This window comes from Seriola dumerili, unplaced genomic scaffold (assembly GCF_002260705.1).
Source record: "Seriola dumerili isolate Sdu_G_001 unplaced genomic scaffold, Sdu_1.0 BDQW01000442.1, whole genome shotgun sequence".
Taxonomy (NCBI): Eukaryota; Metazoa; Chordata; class Actinopteri; order Carangiformes; family Carangidae; genus Seriola; species Seriola dumerili.
The window spans coordinates 81,962-101,826 of NW_019174697.1; the positions used below are offsets into that span (position 1 = coordinate 81,962).

The following is a 19,865-nucleotide window of genomic DNA, read 5'->3' on the forward strand; positions in this document are numbered from 1 at the left end:
TGCTGGCAGTGATGGGGTGGAAATTAGTGCAGTGCAATTAGCCACTACAGCAGTGCTCAATAGACACTTTTAAAGGAAACAGGGAGTATCACTTTGACATAAGTTCAATACTCACAATACTGTTTTTACATACAGTAGTGCCCAGCCCTTTCCCATGAGAGCTAGAATAGCAAAATCAATATTGATACTGAGAGGCAAAAGAAAACACTGGCAAAGTAAACACTGGCAAACATTATAATCATCGTTAACACTTTATCCCATTTTGCTCTGGGTGAAAGGATCGGTTATCAACAAGTGAAATTCAGGTAAATACTTCCACAGAATATTTAAAGTGATGAATATAGAAAAAGCCAAAGTACTAGCTGAGCAACTTAAGTCTTCCCTGAGCGATTCAGACAGACAAGGATCTAGCTTCCTCTAATGGAACAAAGTAGAATTACAAGAGAAGTGTCTTAACTCCTCCACTTGACTGAGCCTTTCCCTCCTCGCATAAGTGTACAGCTGAGGAATATGAAAAGCTATAGGAACATTGCAGGGATTGATTGTACTGTACTGTACACAACATGGCACTTAACGTTACATGACTTCAAAGCTGAAGTTGTAAACAGATGCAGAGCGACAGTGGGTAGCTGAGGCTAATTTCATGACTTGGAGCAGCTGAAATCCCTGCGCCAGCTCTTGCCTTTTACAGGTCAGAAATTAACACTACAAAACATTTCTCCAAAATGGTATTATCACATCCAAGTCACGCTGAATTGTTCAGTCCAGTTCTTCGTTTTCTCTACCCGCTTCTCTCAGCAGTAGGGTGGAAGATAAGACAGAAACCCCAAGAAGGTCACCAGTCCATCATTTCAGTGTTCGTTCTCTTCAAATTGTAACTCAAAAACCTTTCCTCATTTGTACAGCCATTCTGCCATCCTCTAAAATGGGATTTAAGATATAACTTGAGGGGAAGGATGCTGCTACTTGCCTCTCGTGAAGTTTTTGAGACAGTACAGTAGCTTAGGTGAGAGGAAAGCAAAGAGGGAACTTGAAAGACGCAAAAGATTAGTTAACCCTCCATTTTTTCTTTCTACACAAATCTCATAAGATTTAGAGCGGGTGTAAACAAACTCAGTGGAGTCTCCATGACTTTAAATCCTGTGTATATAAGATGGGTTAATGTTTAATGCTAAGGTCTTTAAGACTAAACCACACATGACGAGATGCCTCATATCTATAAAAGGGAGTGAGGCAAGGCTGGTCTGTATGGAAATCACCCATACTGCACAAAATAACAGTGAACTAGACTTTGGTGGACTTTACTGACGACAGCACATCTGGTGGCCAGCAAACACAGAGAAACATCAGACAATGTGAATTAAAACATAAGAAACAAAACAAGAGTAACAAAGATCCTGATACAAAATACCCCGACGAACAACTTCACAGAAGTTAGCAATGCATAAAATAAAACGAACCAAAACTTTTTAAAATGTGAAACAAAGACACAGCATGAAGAAACACAAGAATTTGGTGTCCCTCACTTTTTTGTAGGCCTCAGCTTGAGAAATCATGCATGACCTCTGACTATTGTTTACACAGTACGTGAATGTGACTGGGCTGGAAAAGCACAGAAAAAGCCATGGGCTTACAAAGATGTGACTTCCAGTGTTCGGTTTGTCGGATCACGGTTACGTGTAAGATCACGCCTCTGAAATGAGACAGGAGTCAGTCAGTGAGCGTGGACAAACGTCATTGTAGAGCCCAAGTTTTATACAACACCAAGGAGAGAAAGGCCACTGTATTGCATGTTTGTGTCTGCTATGTGTGGATGACAAGTTTGTGCACACGTGTATTTTGTGTATGTGTGTGTGTGTGTGTGTGTGTGTGTGTGTGTGTGTGTGTGCGTGTGTGAGAAAGAGAGAGAGAGCTGTGAGACTGTCCTCGCTTACAGTCAGCAGGGTTAAATGCCAGTACCACTAAGGGCACACAAAGATGAAACAGCAGTTTTTGAGGCTGACTGTGAGTGTATGTGGCTCAAACAGAAATCTACTAAATTATCTCCATCCGCAGCTCAAGATACAATTTATTCACAAAAAGAATTGCTTTGTATTCTTTAGTTATGCAGACCGAGTCAACTGAGAAAATATGTTAGTATAGCTAGTATAGTAGTTTACTTTGTTCATCCCTCGTGACTTTCGGCAATCAATGATCATTATCAGGTTCAGTTTATGACTGTGTCGTTGTGCTCTGTGATCTTGTGACAGTTAAGGGAATTTGAAGGTCAACATTTAAATCATATGACTCATAAAGGACAGAGGCTTGTTTCACTATCAGTATAGTGAAGTCCTCTGTTTCCTGCAGTTTTTTCCTTTTTAATTTTATTGGAGCGTTGGAGCGCCCTACACATTTTTGCTCTCAGTATTATTACATCTATCTCTTTGATGTTTTAGGAAATACTTATGAAAATGTGTAATGCAGCAACACAACAAAAGCTAGAAACTAAACCAGTGGCTAAACAAATGCCTTAACATGTAGAGATATAGAAAGAAAAATAATTGGCAGATATCCGTAAGGCGGCAAAAAGTTTCAAAAGGGGATAAATAATGCCAGGTTTGTGTGAAGTTTTGTTTGGATAGCTATGTGGCGCTGGGTTATAAACCAGTACTGTATCAAAGAAATCTTGAAAACTGAAAAAGTGGCATTTGTCAGCGGTGATGGACGACAACAAACTGGACGATGCACAGTATAAACCTCAGGAGTTTATACATGTAGAGAGAGCAATCATGTGGCGAAGATGGTGTGAGATCTCCAGCCTTTCTCCTAAATGTGATTTAAACTGCAAACAGGGACAAGTTCAGCATCTACAGATCCTTATTAGGCATTAGAAGTGATATCACTAAATTCTCTGTGGAGCTATATATTGGTGAAAATGACTACTTAGGAGGCAGGACAGTGTGTTTTCTCTTGCCCCTTGCGGCGTGGCGCAGCACAGACTGGTGACCCATATCTGTCAAGTTTTATTTAGGCATATGATTAACAAATATGAAGGCTGGAATTAAATGGTATTCCCTTTAACCAGGATCTGGTTGTGGGCTAGCAGCTCAGCGCTAGCATTGATACAGGTCACTGTCTGACTTTGTGTCCCCTTAGCTTCCATTGAGCAGCATCTCTGTCCCGGGCGTGTCTGGACAAGCCCGGGTGGAAGTGTCCCCCAGTCGAGAAGGTCCAGTCCGCAGCACCAGCTTGCCTACGCCCAGACCTCCTGAGACCAACCCTCCAGGAGACAGAGACTTCCTGGAAAACAGAGAGAAAGGAGGAAAGGAAGAAAGCAAGGAGGCAGGGAGGAAGAAAGAGTAAGACAAATCAAGTCCAATGCAACTCAGATTGTGGTTCTATCCTGTTTGACAATGGTTACCATGGTAATTCACCTGAAGGCCATCTTTTTCAGCAGGTGAGCATCCATCTTTTCTGTCGAAGGACCCTCTGTTTGGGGGCGCTCCTCGACAGGGGATGAGAGGAGGGGAGAGGAGCAGGGAGGTGGGAGGAGGTGGGAAGCATCCTGAGACTGTGGGGTAGCCAGGTCTAAAGACTCCTAGGAGACAGAGATGATAAAAAAAAAAGAAAGATGAGAAGGGGGTTTGGTTGTGCTTTGATGTATTACATTTACACTTCAGTAATACATCATCACACAAACCTGAGACTTGATCTCCTGGTGGTCTGAATCCTCCATGTCCAGAGCGCACAGTTCCAGCTCAATGTCTCGGCCTGGGTCCGGTTCGCTCTCGGCCCGCTCCCGGTCCTGGCCGTAGGCGGTCTGGTGGGCCTGCAGATCGGAAACAATTTTCTCTCCGCTGCTTATTGAAGTGCGACGGCCACGCAACTCTGATGCACACAGCTGCTCACTGAAAACACACAGAGAAACAAACAAACACAAAGTTGCTCTCTAGCTTTCAAAAAGTACAACAGAGAGAATGTAACAAAAAAAAAATGCAGTGATTTAGAGAACACTTAGTTTCTTAGTATCATTATCCCTGATATCAATAGAAAGAAAATGATGAGGGTAAAATAAAATAAAACAAATACATGGTCACGATGCCTTACAGTATGCATTAATGACCTGGTATTGGTAGACAAAATGTGGCATTACAATACTACAATATTAATAACACAAACCATGATAAAAAAAAGAATGTCAGTGTCTTGGAAAATATGTTAAAAGTTCATTAGAGACATGAATGCAGAGGGCTTTCCTGACTCCTTTTCGTGCCAGCCCAGTGGGTTTTTACCAACCAGCTAGCAGCTCTATTTTTAGTCTGACCACAGAGAGGAAATGACTGCTAAACAAAGAGCGAGGCGAGGGATGAGAGAGCAGGAAGGAGAGCGAATGTGTTAGGAACAATCAGAAATGAACCCCTATGACAATATCCAATACTGCACGGCACATATGGTTCAATTCAATATTCAATACTCAGTTCTTAGTTCTTTCCATGCGGGGTTTTTGTGTGCTTCCCCACAGTTCAACAACATTTAAGACCTGTAACGAAATTAACTGCTAAAAACAGATTTCAGAGAAAACAAAGGCGTTGTACCTCTCTAGGAAACTGGAGTGGCTGGAGGAGTCTGATCCTCTGGAACTCCACCTGTAGTCACTGTGATCCAAGTGGGGGTTGTAATCTGTGATAGACAGACAAACAAATATGTAAACAATGCAGACAGAAAAAATCAAAGCAAAATTAACTTTAAAATAATAAGTATATGGAAATATAATGTATGGATGTATGCTATAAAGATAAGGGACAGCTCAACGGACTGTGCTTTGTTCTGTCCTTTCTCTCTCTTTTATCCCTCCTTACCTTTAAAGTTGATGGGTGTGGTGCTGGCGCTGCTTTGGCAGGCTGTGGCTTGGACGGGGTCAGTGGTGTGGTAGCCCGTGCGTGACGCCCTGGATATGGCGCCCCACTTGGAGATAATGGGCCCCTCACTGAAGGGAATGATTGGGTCCTCGTCTTTCAAGCGGCGGTAGTGATCCAGTGAATGCAGCCACCGCTTCCCGACACTACTGCCACTGCTGACGCCACCACCCCCGCCTCCATTACTGTCTAACTCCTGCACGAGAAAACCAAGGGACGCCGTTCGAAAGAGAGCAAAGTCTTAAATACACCGAAAAACACAGTGATACTAAAGTGAAAAAGACAATTTGTCTTTGGGTGTGAGTCTGAGCGTCTGCGCCTCCCTGTGGGTGTGGAAAAAGAGTCTCACCGAGTGATCTGAGCAGGAGTGAGCCGAGGTGTGGGTGAGCGTTTCGGGCTCAAAGGGGCTGAGGCAGGGGCCGATGGTACCGCAAGACCACGGAGAGTAGTGAGCTAAACTTTCCTCGCCTCTGAACCTGCAACCCACACACTGACCTCCGCTGCTCTCCACATGCTGAAAGATAGAGAGAGAGAAAGAGAGAGAGAGAGAGACAATTAAAAATGACGATGAAACATATTCATCTGCTTCCTCTGTGTGTGAGAGACTTGTTCCTGTTGCTAATTCTAGCTTGATCTGTCCCAGAGGTCACAGGGATTACGAGGATTTGCGGATCTTTCTCGACTTTGGGGGCGTCTGAGGACAACAGCTGCAACTTTTGCCACCACTGACTTTCAGCCAAGCATTTGCTTTGAAGAGACAGACAGAGAGATGTAGCCGCGTTTTGCAAATTGCTCTCTCAATTGCAGCTATGTAATATTCATAACGATACAGTGATAGTTCAGGTGGCACAATGGCTCAGTGTTAGAACGTCCTGGGTTTGAATCCACGGGCTGGTTAGGACATTCCCTCTGTGGACTTTGCATGCTCTCCCCATCATGCCTACATGAGTGCATTTATACATTAGACAAGCAGATCAGTTGAACTGGAGACCCCAAGTTGCCTGTAAGCATGAATGTGAGCCTGTCTGTCCGTCCTGTGATAGACTGGTGACATCTCTAGAGGGCACTCTGCCTCTCACCAAATGTGAGCTAGGATCGGCTCCAGTCCCAGCAAAACCCTGCACAAAATAAGCAGGTATAGACAACAGATACATGGATGGACAATGTCACAAGTGAGTAAATGTGTTATGCATCGGGTGTGAGTTTAAGGAAGGTTCATACACCTGAAGTACCAGCACTGGTTTCTCACTAATTTGGATCTATGCTGTCATGCCGATGCTGACATGCTGCCACTTCGCTGTCATCCCTGTGGCAAGCACCAGACATCATTAAATAGAAATAGCCAGTATTTTTGCCCATGGTCTTGTTTGCTTATGTTTGTTATGCAGAGGCATCCAAATTAAATTGAGTCCAGTAAACAAACACTTAAAAAGTCCTTGTGGTTTCTCTAATAAGAGCTTCATTTTAAAGTGGATATCGTCAGAAAAACATCTAACGTGCTGTTAAACAAAGCTTTACCCAGCTGAAAGCCTGAGTCACTGCTTGTTAAAGTCTCTCCTCTCGCTTTTCTCTGATCCTCTCTCTCTCACACACACACCCACACATGCACATGCACACGCCACAACTGTGCATTGCTATGATATCTTCCTCCACAGTTGCTAAGCAACTATCTCTCACTTAAATAGCATTGGACACAGTGGAAACGCAAGCTTTTGGGATGGGAATTAAATCCAACATTTTTAAAAAAAATGGTTAAATACATAAGCAAATCATTACTCACAGTTTGATTTGGCTGCAGTGATAGCATTAATAAACTGGTCATGGTGGCCTATAAAATCTCTTAATGAGTGGTACATATGTTGTATCTCTTATTTGCTTCCTACCTCAGTTCCAAAATCGATGGTGAAGATGGGGGAGGACTGTGAGGGTCTGTTGGTGTTGTGATGGTGGTGGTGGTGAGCCCACTGTTCCTGCTTCCTTCTGAACAGATCCTCGTAGCCCAGAGGAACACGACCGTAATCCTGCCGAGGCAGTGTTGGAAAAGAGAGGAAACGTGAGGAAGGGAAAACAGATCATGATATTAACATCATCATATCAATATTATATTCATAATACATTGATCAACAATTTAGCAAAGATGTCATTAGGTACAGATCAGACTGAAACCATAAACTGATCATTACCATTCAGAATCAAATAGGACTACTGAAAAAGCATTAATAATACAGAACATTAGGTTTTGAGTTGTGTCTCAAAGGAATATGCAGATTTGTATCCAATCTTCCTCCACGGTTTAGGTGCTCTGATTGCATTTCATGTTTGTGCTGTGCAACACAACAACCCTCATACTTTAAGCTAAGCTGTTAAGTGTCTTATAAGCCCATATGGGCTGGGCACCAGAGGTGCAGGACACTCAAATAAACGATCAATCCTGTTATTGTGTCCCGCTATATTGTATACTGCACATGCACATGGTGGAAAATTGCACAGCATTGCATTGCAAAATGTATGCGTTAATGCTTGTTGGCTCCTGCACAACTGAGAGATCTTTTTATTGGGTGCTGGCTTAAGTCTCGGGGTTCAAGTCTTGCCACAAATCTCTATGAATTATTCTTTGATGACACATTTTTAATTAAAGAAGCTTTTCAACACTGTTGTTTTTTTACCATTATATTATATTATATTATATTATATTATATTATTCAAACAATTGCTGTCCACAATTGAAATGTGTTGATGGCTTCTTTAGTATTGCAGCAGCCATACTGGTAATGCTATATGATGATGTGAGAAACAGAGAAGTGAGTGGGGGAGGCAGATACATATTTGGATGAGAAGTGGGAGGACAACAGAGGAGGGTGAAGCTACATGCTGCAGCTCTGTGGCTGGCAGTGAAGGTAGAGGTGAAATGACATGTGGGTGTAAAAAGAGAAACTGAAGGAAAGGAAATGCTGCAGAAAAGAAAGCAGCGATAAACCTCTTCAGTGTAAGAGAGACCAACATCAATACCCAAGAGATATTTCATGACATCAAGAAATGAAACACAAAGGAAATATTTCTAATATTACCCTTAGCTGAGAGCATTATCTTTTAATTATTGCATGGCTCAGAGTGGATTATCCCTTTTATAGTATGCCCACTTATCAATAATTAAAATAAATGGTATTTTTTTAAAGCCTTACTCACTTTAAATAGATACTGCGTTGGCACTGCTACTGTCAACGTTGGAATAAACGTCACTAAAACAAGTGGGAGAAGCTGTACTCGAGTAAAAGCCAGTTAGCACAGTTTTTATTCTATTATGTGTCTTAAACTAAATCAGTGACGCAGACGGTATATCGCACGTGTGTTGTTATCTGAAAATAAATTCCTCCAGCCAGTCGGAAGTGAGCACTGGACCTGGTGTAAGATGTGTATTATTTCACTGACCCTGTGTAGCCCTGCACGGTGTTCAGCTCCAGAGCAGTAGTTGCTGTCTAGAGAGTTGAATCTCTCCCTGAGTGGAGGCTGGTAGACAGAGGAGTGCAGCACCTCTGGAGGCAGTGAGTTACTCCGGGCATCCTCTCTGTGGTACAGCTGTAACAGCAGTTGTGATTGTTATCAGTAAAGTTGCAAAATGATTTAATTATATAGTAAGATGATAATTAATAGAAGGCTCACCTGAGGCCTCCATACTCTCCTGCTGTCATACAGGGGAGCATAAACCCCATGAGCAGGAGCCAGGGGCCCATACTGAGGCTGCCCCGGGTGGGGATGGAAGGCAGGACCCATCCGATCTCTAGGTGGGTGTGGTGGGTACCCAGAGGAAGAGGACGAAGGTGGGTGTGGCGTCTGAGGATCACTGGGGTAGGAAGTTGGTGGAGGGCCAATGGAGGGTGGCAGCGAGGATTCTGGGACGTTGGACGATCGGAGGAAGCGAGCCATGCATGGTTTGTGAGGAGGATGAAGAGTAGATGGGTAGTAAGAACCTGCTGGAGAGGTGAAAGTGAGAGGAGGAAAGAAGAAGGAGAGAAGAGAAGAGCGCATTCATTTACATTTTCCCAAGACAGCAACTCATTTTCTTAATTCTGATTTTTATTGAAAAACTTGACTCACAGGTTGGTTGATAATGGCCTGTGTCATAAGCAGAGTGGGCATCCTGATAGTACAGCTCGGACGCCTGTGAAGGATGTGGTGCACGCAGCATGAACCCGCCATGTTTGGGTATAGGAGCACCACTATCGCCCCGTCCAACTGTGGTCAAGGGAGACGACGCTGAGGAGTGGCTGACTGGAGTCCTGGGAGGAGAGATGGGCTTCCTGAAGGACAGAATGACAATAGACAGAGAGAGAAAGAAAGAACAGAGGCTGACTTTGAGATACAAAAGGTCAAACCTTTCCAACAGCATGTAAATGTTGGTGAGGGATTATTTCTCTTCCAAATCATATGCAAATATGCAGTGTGCACAAATCCACACATTTGGGTGAAAATGTGGATTTGACTAGATTCATTCAAATGTAAATGAAAGAAAACCAAATTTTTTTGACACTGAAATAATCATGTGAAATGCAGCTGTTGTTATATCTAACGCTGAAAAAAATACCTACACTAAGGGTTTGGAACCATGCATGTAAATACACATTTATATATAGTTTATTTTTATATTGTGCATTAACTTATTGTCCATTGTTTAATTATTTATTTAGACAAATTTGTGCTAAACTGTAAGTAATATTAGACTTGTCACATGGCTTAATGCCAACAATAGATGCGGATGAATAATCTTACTGTTCTGTTGACCCCGATGCAGTTCTGCTGGCGCCAGATAGCCCGTTGGACCCATTAGCCCCACTGGATCCATTTGGCACCGCTCTCTTCATTTCCTCTATCATGTCAGCCCCTCTGGAGATAAGCTGGGGGTGAGTCAGGCCAGGAACTCCCTCCGTCATGGAGGCTGCGTTCTCCCCTGTGCCTTTGAGCCCCTGCCCCACCCCTGCAGACACATCTGTGTGGATGCTGCCCTCCATGGTGAAGGTTTTGCCCATGACCCCGGGTGCTAATGGAAACGCCCGGCCCACACTGCTGCTCTTCTTGTTCCTCAGTCTAAATCTGTGGAGAGAGAGAATTAAGGATAATGAGTAAATTCAATACAACTGGGAAGGATTAGGGATGTGTGTGTGCGTGCATACACATGTAGCCTTAGTATTGCAATATTATTGTCACAGTGGACCTCTTGTGAATAAATATATGATTAGATTAAAAAGATTAAAATCTAATTAAAAAGGAGGTTGGAAGAGGCTCTGTAGTGCGGTTACATAAAGATAAAAAAATAACAACATAAAATAACACTGTTGGATAAGCAGACTTCTCTCAAACATATTTATAATATTATAGAGTAATCTTTTTTTATCTAATTGTAAAGGGACATTTGGATAATCTGAGTGTTTTTTTTTCTTGAATAAAATGAAAACGCAGTCTTTCTGAGGTTATGTGAGGGCCCACTCACTTCTCCAGCTCATCCTGTGTGTGCGCGAATGTACAGTTGGTTCCTCGGGGACAGCCTCCCTGCTGACGAAGGTCTCGGCACATGCTGGTCTTATACTTGCTGTTGGCCTGAGGCTGGAAAACACACACAGATACAACACAAATTAAATGTAAAATTAAACAGACACATCACACCTTGTGTTCTTCCAAAGTACACAAGCATTTTATTGCTATTTCCAGCACAACAGTGTCATGTGATTTTTATTTGCATGATTAATATTCAAATATTATTGAAACAGTGAGATGAATCAACATACAACTCTTAGTTTGAAGTTGGAAGTTGTGGTAGATTATAATAGTAACAATCAGTTAAAAGTTAGTTAGTGTTTGTTACTGTTCACTCTTTATAGTGTTTATGCTCTAGTAAACTATATCCAAGTTGATTCCATTATTTATTTGCAGACTGTTACAGTGTCAGCTAAAAGGAAACTTGTCACAGGTCAAAGTCCACAAACAGGGATGGACAGACTACAAAGGAGAGCTGGCAAGCCTCATTAATCTAAAAAAATGACTTAAATAATCTCCTTTATGGTACATTATCGTATGGTACAAAACATGCATCTAAACACAACACATTCAAAAATTGTTATTGTGTGTTCAGCCATCTTTGCCCTTATTTTCTAACGTGGGGAAAAGTAAAAAGAAATGGAAAACACAGAGGTGGATACATGAGGGCAGTGATCTTGTGGTTGCTCTGCAGGGTTGTACACCAGTCAGAAAATATAAAACCACTTTGCCTGAAATTTTAAATTGTTATTTTTTTATTTCCTCGCTGAAAGAACTGAAGGCTTATCCTCCTCAGCCCTGGGGAAATATCTCATTATGTGCAGATCAGGACTTCATGACAGCATGCAAGTACGATTGACAGAAATCCATTATCCTTAAAAGATTCTGGTGTTTAGATATCGTACAGGTATTAATGTATTCTGAATGTAGTCATATAGATATTCATTTTGATTAGTTATGCAAGAATTTGTTTGAAAATAGTTGATATTGACACACAGGTGAAGTTCATTCTTTATTCACTCCACTAATCTATACAGTATGCACTGTTAGAGACCAGTTTCAGCCTTCACAGATGCATTATCTGCAAATTGTTAAATTATTTCAATCCTGTTGTATCAGTTAAATAATTGATAGTTAAGAGCCATTAGAGCACAGAAGCTTTAAACAATAACTGTTAGTGGCTAGAGACATTTTCATGTCCTCTTAACTATCTTGGATGCAACAGGCAGGAGGAACAAAGTGTGCTGCAGGACCCTGAACATCTTATCTTCCATGCTGATGGCCTTACACTGTGTCTGGAGGGAGCAGCAACACAATTCCTCTTCCCTGGCTTGTCTGTCTTTACTATACTGCACTTTTCCATCATGCGAATATTATGTCTATGATCTCTCACATTTTCTGCATTTCATCTCATTTTTTCCAGTGTATTAAATAATGTACGTTACTATTAACAATCTCATCCTTTCATGTCAGTATACCTGAGGAGTGTCGTGGCTCTTCTTGCTGAAGTTCTGTATGAATTCCACCAGTCCATGAACCACCAACTTCACAGCCAGCATCACACTTTCCAGCTCCTCCCATGATGGCGCTGGGGCATCTGCACACAGTTCAACAATGCTGTCTGTTTAGTAGAGCATCTTATCAAGTCACCAAGTGACAAACCTTGAAAGCATCCGGCACGTGGCTCTGAAAATACTGAAAGAACTAAAGGGATCATTGAGATTAAACATCCTCCTTTTTCCATCTATCTCCACTACACAGTATGCTAACTACAAATGACACCCAAAGAAATGAAACATGTCTTTATTTGGGTTCCCTGTATTAATAAAGGCTAAAATAACAAAAGACTACAGTGAGGCTAACAGCTTTGTGAGGCTGAACTTAGGCACAGAGGTGCTTTGAGCTAAATGCTAAGATCAGCATGCTAACATGCTCACAATGACAATTTAGCATGTATTTGATAATTAGCACTAAACACTATGTGCGGCTGATGCTGACGTGATTTCCATTAGTTTAGCAGGTATTTGGTCATAAACCAAACTATTGACCAAATTAAAACTTTTATCTTACGACAGGGCTACAAGAAAAGGGACCACATTTTATGGCAATCCATCCAGTAGTTGGAGAGATTAAAATTTTGACCTAATGATGTAGCTGAAAAGTCATGGGAGTTACTACAATGTCGAATGCCTGTACCAAATGTTCGTGCAATCCATCCAATGGTTGTGGACGGACTGACATTGCCTTCCTTGAGCCACGCCACTAGCATTGCTAAAAATGTATTGGTATTGCATTGTTTCCAAACAATTCCTGTTGAGCAGCACTGCAAGGGGGGGGGGGGGGCATCTGTGGCTTACAAATTAACTGTTTGTGTAAATGCACATAACACAACAATTTCAAATGAGGCAGAATGATATAATGTCATGACGCCTGAGGCACTTGGTTGTTTCATGACAATATAATATCCAAGTTTAGCAGGGAACAACAATACAGAGCAGACTTCTGCATGTCAAACACATCACACACCCTGCTTAGTCACTGTGCATTGCTTAATAAATGTGTAACACACAAGATGAATCAGTACTTTTAATCTTCTGCTTTGCGCTTGCTAATTGCATTTTGATATGCGAGTGCCACAGCTTGCCTATTTTCTTCGCATCTCAATCTCATTTATCTTTGTGGAACTGGACAAACCCTTTATTCTGAGTAAGTGTTCATCATTCAGACTTATTCATCCACATGAATGCTGTTAAAGAAGGTACCTGGATTGTGGTCTATGTTGGCTAGTAGTTCCAGGTGCGGTCTAAGGCTTGTGAGGTTGGCCGGGTCTCCTGTCCTCTGCAGGACGATTGTCAGCTCCTGAACACTCTTTGCAAACGACTCTGGAGACTGCAACTGTGGCAGAGGATAGAAGAGGAGAATCAGTCTTTGAAAAAAAAAACAAAATTTATTTCTCCTGTGCCTCTGTTCTCTAGAGGTTTGTTATAGTCACCATTTGAAATTTTAAAAGTGATTTCTATCAATACTCGATGGTGAAACTAATATGGCAAGTGCAACAACAGTACCTTATCAATGATGGACTGCATATGTGACTTGTGGACCAGGTCTCCGTACAGCAGAGAAGACCACTGCTCAGGTGAGATCCGTAAGCCCGCCTCCATGGCGATGTGGACAATCTGGGCATCGTGTTCTCTCCTGAGAGCCTCATATGTGCGAAACTCTTCCTTCAGCTGCATCAGCGAAGAGTCCTCATCACGCTTAGTCACCTGAGAGGGAGGAAAGGACAGATGATGGAGGGAGACAGGATAAGACAGAGGGTGAATTGAGAGGAAGGTGAGTGAGGAAAAAGACAAGGAAGAAAAAAAAGGATGGATGTATTAGATGGTTATTGTATTTTGTTGTCTCTGATACAGAGGAAATGGAAGAATAATCACCCCAAAATTTTACTTCACTCACTTTGTATATACTCTGCATTAGTATACACCTGGCACTTACAACTTAGTAGGCTGCAGCTGATAATTTTACATTTTGGTTTCTCACCCAGAAAGAACATTTAGATTTTTTTTAAAGTATTCTATATCTATTAGCATAATTATCAAATGTTTGAAGCCAGAGCCATAATTTATGGTTGTATGGGCAGGCAAAATCTGAGTTATTGTTTTACCAAAATGAATATGTTTCTTAACTTGTTTGGAGCAGTTTCATGTATATGACGTTCAGGTATGTTAGGGTGACTTATTCCTTAATAATAAATTATATTTTGGTCTGGGAGGTCCCAAGTACCACAAGTCATACTTGTAATTTTCTGACTAACTGTAACAGAATCTACCTACCAGTTTCAGTTTATCTGTATGAGGTGTCTTCAGACTAATGAACTCAAATTCAGATCAGACAAAGGGATTCTCCCCTCTTCAGAATCTGCCCTATGAGTAATCATCACAAGACACCCGCACACTTACAAACAGCTACCACTGAGACAGTCAAAATAACAATTGAACAGAGTCAGATTTCATTATTATCAAAGCTCTTGCTGCTCTCCACCCTTGAGAAAAACACTGTTCCTGCACTTTCATCTATCTTTCTTTGCATCTCTGTGCTGTCTGGCCCTGTCCTGCAAGGCAGGGCAACAAGGGCAAATATAGACTGCTGTTACATCACAAGCAGATAGCTGGCATTTCTGCCCTACCAGCGATGTCTGTCATCAGATAACAGGCACAGAAATATACCCACACACACAAAATATATCAGCAGAAGCACGTATCCTTATTACAAGTATGACTTTTATGCAATATTAGATGTTGGTATCAGTATTTAGGGAGTGATAATATATAACTGTAATGTCAAATTGGGTCATATTAATTTGAGGAACAATCTGCAGTTGAAAGGGGGTTTCCAAAGCTCACTTAGACACTGTTTAATTATGAGAAAATTGTGTTTTTTGTTTATTCTAATTTGGTAGTTCATTTCATGGAAAATATTACACTTAGCTGCCAACAATGATAGTTTTGGAAAACACCTCTACAACTGATTACATAAAAAAATATCAAATTGAAGCACTGTCTCTGGGGTAAAGAAATATGTACTGGTAAATGAGGATCTATTTAAATACCCTTCATTTAATCAGGTCATTTATTATGGCTTGGGTTCTTGGGACAGCAGCAAACTGAGGTTCTTTTGTTCAGTTTGACACAGACTACTTTCAAAGAGCTAGCTTTTAATTTTTTATAAATGGAGCTGTTAATAGTGTAGCTTGCTCACATGTTCTTGTATGTGCACATATTTGTTGGTTTGTTGTGTATCCATGTGCACATGCTCATTCATGTTCCCTGTTCAGTACCTTGAAGCAGGAGGCCCTGTAGAGCAGCTGCACCACGTGGCCTATGCTGGTTTTGGAGGCCTGGGGGAACCGAGCCTCAAGCTTCTGCACTACAAACAAAACCAACACCTTCCTGGACAGAGCTGAGCCGTCCTCCAGAGCCAGTAAAACCAGCTTCAGTGCATCTTCTTGCATAGCTGATGAGGAAGAGTTAGAGGGGGATGTAGGGACAGAGCGAACAGAAGGAGGTTGGGATGGTGGGAGGAAGCAAGACAGAGACAAAGAGTGATGTGAAAAGAGAATCAGGGAAAAATATTTAGCACAAACACATTCAGTCACAGGTGAGCATGCATATGCATGCCAACACTCCAAACAATGCATATTTAAATTTTCTCCACTGATCAAACCAAGGCTTTTTCTAACACTTAGAACCAGGTGTCCTCAGACTTTTGAATGAACTCATTCTGTTATCATGATGAGAAACAGTTTCTCAGTCAGAATCTGCCCTATGAGTAATCATCACAGGACACCAGGCACCGACACCAGCAGTCAGTTTGATGAGGCAATCTAAAATGGCAATTTTTTGACACGAGTCCATTCAACTGAAAGGCAATTTATTAAACTCCCAGTTTGGATGTTTAACAGTCAAGTAACACGCTCACTGTAATCACATTTTGTAATGAGTGATAATATCTTAGAAAAAGCTACAGAATTGAGATTAACCAAGCTGAAAAGGGTGAATTATTTATAAAAATTATACTTACACAAACAAGATGTTCTCAAAACTTTGCGTTATTGTACATTTTACAGGTCACAAAAAGCTTAAGGTGAGTAAAGTAGTCCACAGCAGCCTTCATTACTTTTAAACCTGAATGATAGTTTTAAATGTCTTGTTGATGATATTTACAAGACAAGATCCAAAAGCTTAATCCTTATGCATCATTATGCAAGTCTCACTCACAGTTATGAAACAATAAAATTTGTTGAACCAGTCTAAAATGTCATTTGTTACATTCATGTCTTACACATGACATGTATTACGTTGCCTCACAGATTTATGCGTTCCTCTGTTTGCCATTCGCACTCACCAGGTCCCAGGAACTGGCATCCACGCGCCCTCACAGCTGCCCAGAGGTTGGCAGAGAGCTGCTGGGGGTTCTGGTGCTGCAGGATGAGCTCTGTTACCGTTCGTTCCCCCAGCGACCGGCCCGCCCGCACCGCCCGCACACGGCCCTCCTCCTCCACCAGCTGGCAGTTCACCAAGGTCACCAGCTTCCTCTGCATGGGCCGACTGAGCACGCTCGGACTCAGGGTCGCCACCCCTGCAGTAGGTGAAAGCTCTGTGGTAAAACAGTGTATCTGTGGAGCTTCTTCACAATGAGAAAATATACTTTAGTTATCGGCCGTATTCAATTGGATTAAACAATGAAACAAAGAAACTTCATCCTCCAACCCAAAAAGAAGAGTGGGGCAGATAAGTCTGTTATGACCAGCTCTGTCGGTGGATTTAAAGGCCTCTTCTTGGAAGGGATGAGCCTTAGAGCTTCTTCTTACATCTAACCTCACCACCAAATTCTCCTTTTCTGTCATTTATGCGTGTCAATTGTCCAAATGATGTTATTAACCAAGAATGATGAATGCTACCATGGCACCGTCACCCAGAATTGGCTGCACTAAGAACCGGAACTACCGGTCAATTTTAGTAAAGTTAACATTTCTTATCTGGTTATGCAGAGAGTTGAATTTTCCTTCAGTACTGTAAAAGTACAGAAGCTTTCAGGCGTCATGACAAGTGTGATAAGCATGAATGCCAAGTTACACAGGCAGCTCAGCTGCAGCCCCCTCACATTACATACCAAGAGCTTAATTCGCTTTCGCAAATGTCCACAGATCTCAAATTCTTACATGCACACACAAACACGCACACACTACCTTTTGCTCCGCTGATAGGTTTCAAGAAGAGAGCCAGCTCTTCTACACACACCCTGCAGACCTCATAGTGCTCCACCTCTGCCGCACTACTCAGGCTCACGGGCTGCACATCTGGAACCTAAGAAGCACAGATCATAGCACACACAAGAACACAAGACATTTAAACACACAGACAGGGGACAAAAGATTGAGTTTTTCTCACTGTGACACTCTCAATTGACCCATGCATAAACACATGTCCACTCTTCCTGACTCACCTGAGCTCCAACCAGCTGCAGCAGGGCACAGTTGACCGGCAGCATGTCGATATCCGTGCTGATTGGTGTCTGATCAAAGGGGCAGGCTTTGCGGTGCAGTTTGTGTAGGCAGGTCTTACACACCGTGTGGGAGCAGCCCAGGCTGATGGGCTGGTGGCCGCTGCTGTCAAACTCATTGTAGCAGATGGGACAGGACAGGAACTCTGTCCACTGGGCTGCCTGCACTGGCATTCTGCCACCACACCACTGAGGGAGGCGTCGCCAAGCTCAGGGGGAATGCATGTCAACGAGCCCCGACAACAGCACCTGCTCGCCGACGGTGACTGTGAGAGACAGGACATAATGATGTATAGTAATTGAATTGTCAATAGTTGTCTTCCTGTGAAACACCCGTATCTGGATGCACGTAATATAAACAAATAAAGAATGAGAATATGATAAAACACAGCTGTAATAATTTAATATGGAAATATATGAATCTTTAAATCACTGTACATTAATAAACACTTAAAATGTTCTTATAGTTGCTTATAATATACTGCTTACTTGGGGTTGGAGTTAATTAGTGATAGTTTTTGTGCACTGACCAGCATGAAAAATACTGTAGAAAAAAAACACCATATGGCATTACTCAACACTATAAGAACATAATCCTATTGTGCTTGCAATCACAATAACATAACCTCCACAATAGCTAGTACAGCATAAATGAAAAGCATTACACTCCTTTTGTACTTTGTAATAGGGCTGAACGATATGTGAAAGTCATAGTGCAATTATATTGGCAGATATTGCGATTGTGATACGTGTCACGATTTCAGTTAGAATGGTAATTTTTGCATTATCACTGACAAAAAAAAAAAGGTTGTGATTTTTGTTGGGTCCTGTATCAAACAAGGATGTTCGCTTACGTCTGATCATACAGTTGAATCAACAACTGTCTAAAACTATTTTATTACAAACTAAACATTATAATCTTATCATTATAATATACTGGAGGACTGTTGTATTAGTAGCAGTAGTAGTAGTAGTTAGCTAGTTACTTTAGCTTAGCAATTAGCAATGGCTTCTCTCTCTCTCTCTGTCTCTCTCTCTTGCTCGATGTGTCTTGGATCAACAGATGAACCTGTTCGTCAGAGTGTAGTGTTGTTGTAACTTCACTGTACAGAATTGTGATGTTTATTACAACTTCAGCGATGTCTGCTGTCTAACCGTCACCACACAACTCCACTTGCTAACCGCAGCTGCTCAGCGTGATAGGCTACTACTTGTGAAGTCTAACCAATCGGATGCTGCAGTGGGTGGGTCATTCCAGACCACAGAGTGGTGACTATAGACAGGGACAAGTGTTTGCATTACAGCCAAAGTAGCTCATTTTAAATTGGTTATAGGTTACAAAAATTCCAATAATCGGAAAAATGCTGAATATTGCATCCGATAATCATTCAATCCCTAGGGTCCAGCAGATGAAGGAGTAGCATTAATATTATTACTCTTTGAGCACACAGGCAGTCTTCAGTCTCTTTCATTATAAAAGTCATACATTTATTAATTTTCTATAAAATAGTGGCCACAATCTCAACCCATGTTGCATTAACAGGAAATACATAAAGACCTTTCTGTGAACACAATTTGTACTGTATCAAGTCCAAGTCTATAAATATATATGAATATATGTACACAGAATTAGCCTAATGTTGCTGTGCTGAACTCTAATAACTGAAATATTATGATAAACTGATTCTACCCTCCTAACAGTAAGATGAAAAACTAAATTAATTTAATTACACTAAATCCATAACAAATATAGGACAGCAAACCAGCTGTTTGAGCACAGTTTTGTTTTCTTCATCAACAGAGTAATATATGTTGTAAGAGCACAAAAGGAAAAAGATCATTTAAGAACAAGGGGTGGAGACAAATTATCTCCCATAGAGCCCAAAAATAAAACTCCAGGAATGCATACTGAGCAATAATTTGAGAGCAAAATCAGTCACACGGAATCATCTTAGCTTCCAATTTTACTCTTTAAAACATATCCTCTTCTTCTGTCTAATAAAGGCTGAGCTCATGTTGAATCATAACAATAGTGCATGAGTAAATCATTGCACAGACTGTTGATAAACACAGACAGTATCTGCAGATTGAGACAGATGAGGCTGAATAATACCAACTTTCTGTTTGTAGGCCAAAATCTCTGTTTATGTCAAATGTTCCAAAGCATCTTTTACAACCGACTCTCATTCAGTTTATTTGGTGGGGACAGTCCAGAAGACTGTATTAAACCAGACACAATGCCAAAATACATGATCCAGACAAATTAAAATAAAAAATATACTCCACCACCACCAGCATCAAAAAGTAAACTTCTAAATGGATGGAAGGAGTTAGGACAAATAAATATTCTGTAGACACTAATTTTAGTTTTACTTTCTA

At 41.4% G+C, this 19,865-nt stretch overlaps 1 protein-coding gene across 2 annotated transcripts in view; it reads right to left on the reverse strand.

Annotated features, from left to right (window-relative positions):
• rc3h2 (ring finger and CCCH-type domains 2) overlaps nucleotides 1–19,865 on the reverse strand; it is a 26,632-nt gene continuing 6,767 nt past the window's right edge. The window contains exons 2-20 of one of the 2 annotated variants that reach the window (XM_022762108.1): nucleotides 17,430–17,752; nucleotides 17,173–17,290; nucleotides 16,329–16,562; nucleotides 15,262–15,437; nucleotides 13,490–13,690; nucleotides 13,187–13,319; nucleotides 11,903–12,021; nucleotides 10,381–10,493; nucleotides 9,663–9,983; nucleotides 8,991–9,193; nucleotides 8,556–8,863; nucleotides 8,325–8,471; nucleotides 6,779–6,916; nucleotides 5,245–5,409; nucleotides 4,839–5,091; nucleotides 4,575–4,659; nucleotides 3,680–3,887; nucleotides 3,414–3,577; nucleotides 1–3,279 (exon numbers count right to left, since the gene is read on the reverse strand). In XM_022762108.1, coding sequence (XP_022617829.1) covers nucleotides 3,132–3,279; nucleotides 3,414–3,577; nucleotides 3,680–3,887; nucleotides 4,575–4,659; nucleotides 4,839–5,091; nucleotides 5,245–5,409; nucleotides 6,779–6,916; nucleotides 8,325–8,471; nucleotides 8,556–8,863; nucleotides 8,991–9,193; nucleotides 9,663–9,983; nucleotides 10,381–10,493; nucleotides 11,903–12,021; nucleotides 13,187–13,319; nucleotides 13,490–13,690; nucleotides 15,262–15,437; nucleotides 16,329–16,562; nucleotides 17,173–17,290; nucleotides 17,430–17,660 — 3,465 coding nt within the window. In that variant the 5' untranslated portion in view covers nucleotides 17,661–17,752 and the 3' untranslated portion in view covers nucleotides 1–3,131. Of the gene's footprint in view, nucleotides 3,280–3,413; nucleotides 3,578–3,679; nucleotides 3,888–4,574; nucleotides 4,660–4,838; nucleotides 5,092–5,244; nucleotides 5,410–6,778; nucleotides 6,917–8,324; nucleotides 8,472–8,555; nucleotides 8,867–8,990; nucleotides 9,194–9,662; nucleotides 9,984–10,380; nucleotides 10,494–11,902; nucleotides 12,022–13,186; nucleotides 13,320–13,489; nucleotides 13,691–15,261; nucleotides 15,438–16,328; nucleotides 16,563–17,172; nucleotides 17,291–17,429; nucleotides 17,753–19,865 lie in introns of both variants that reach the window. The other variant, XM_022762107.1, reaches the window with a different exon arrangement.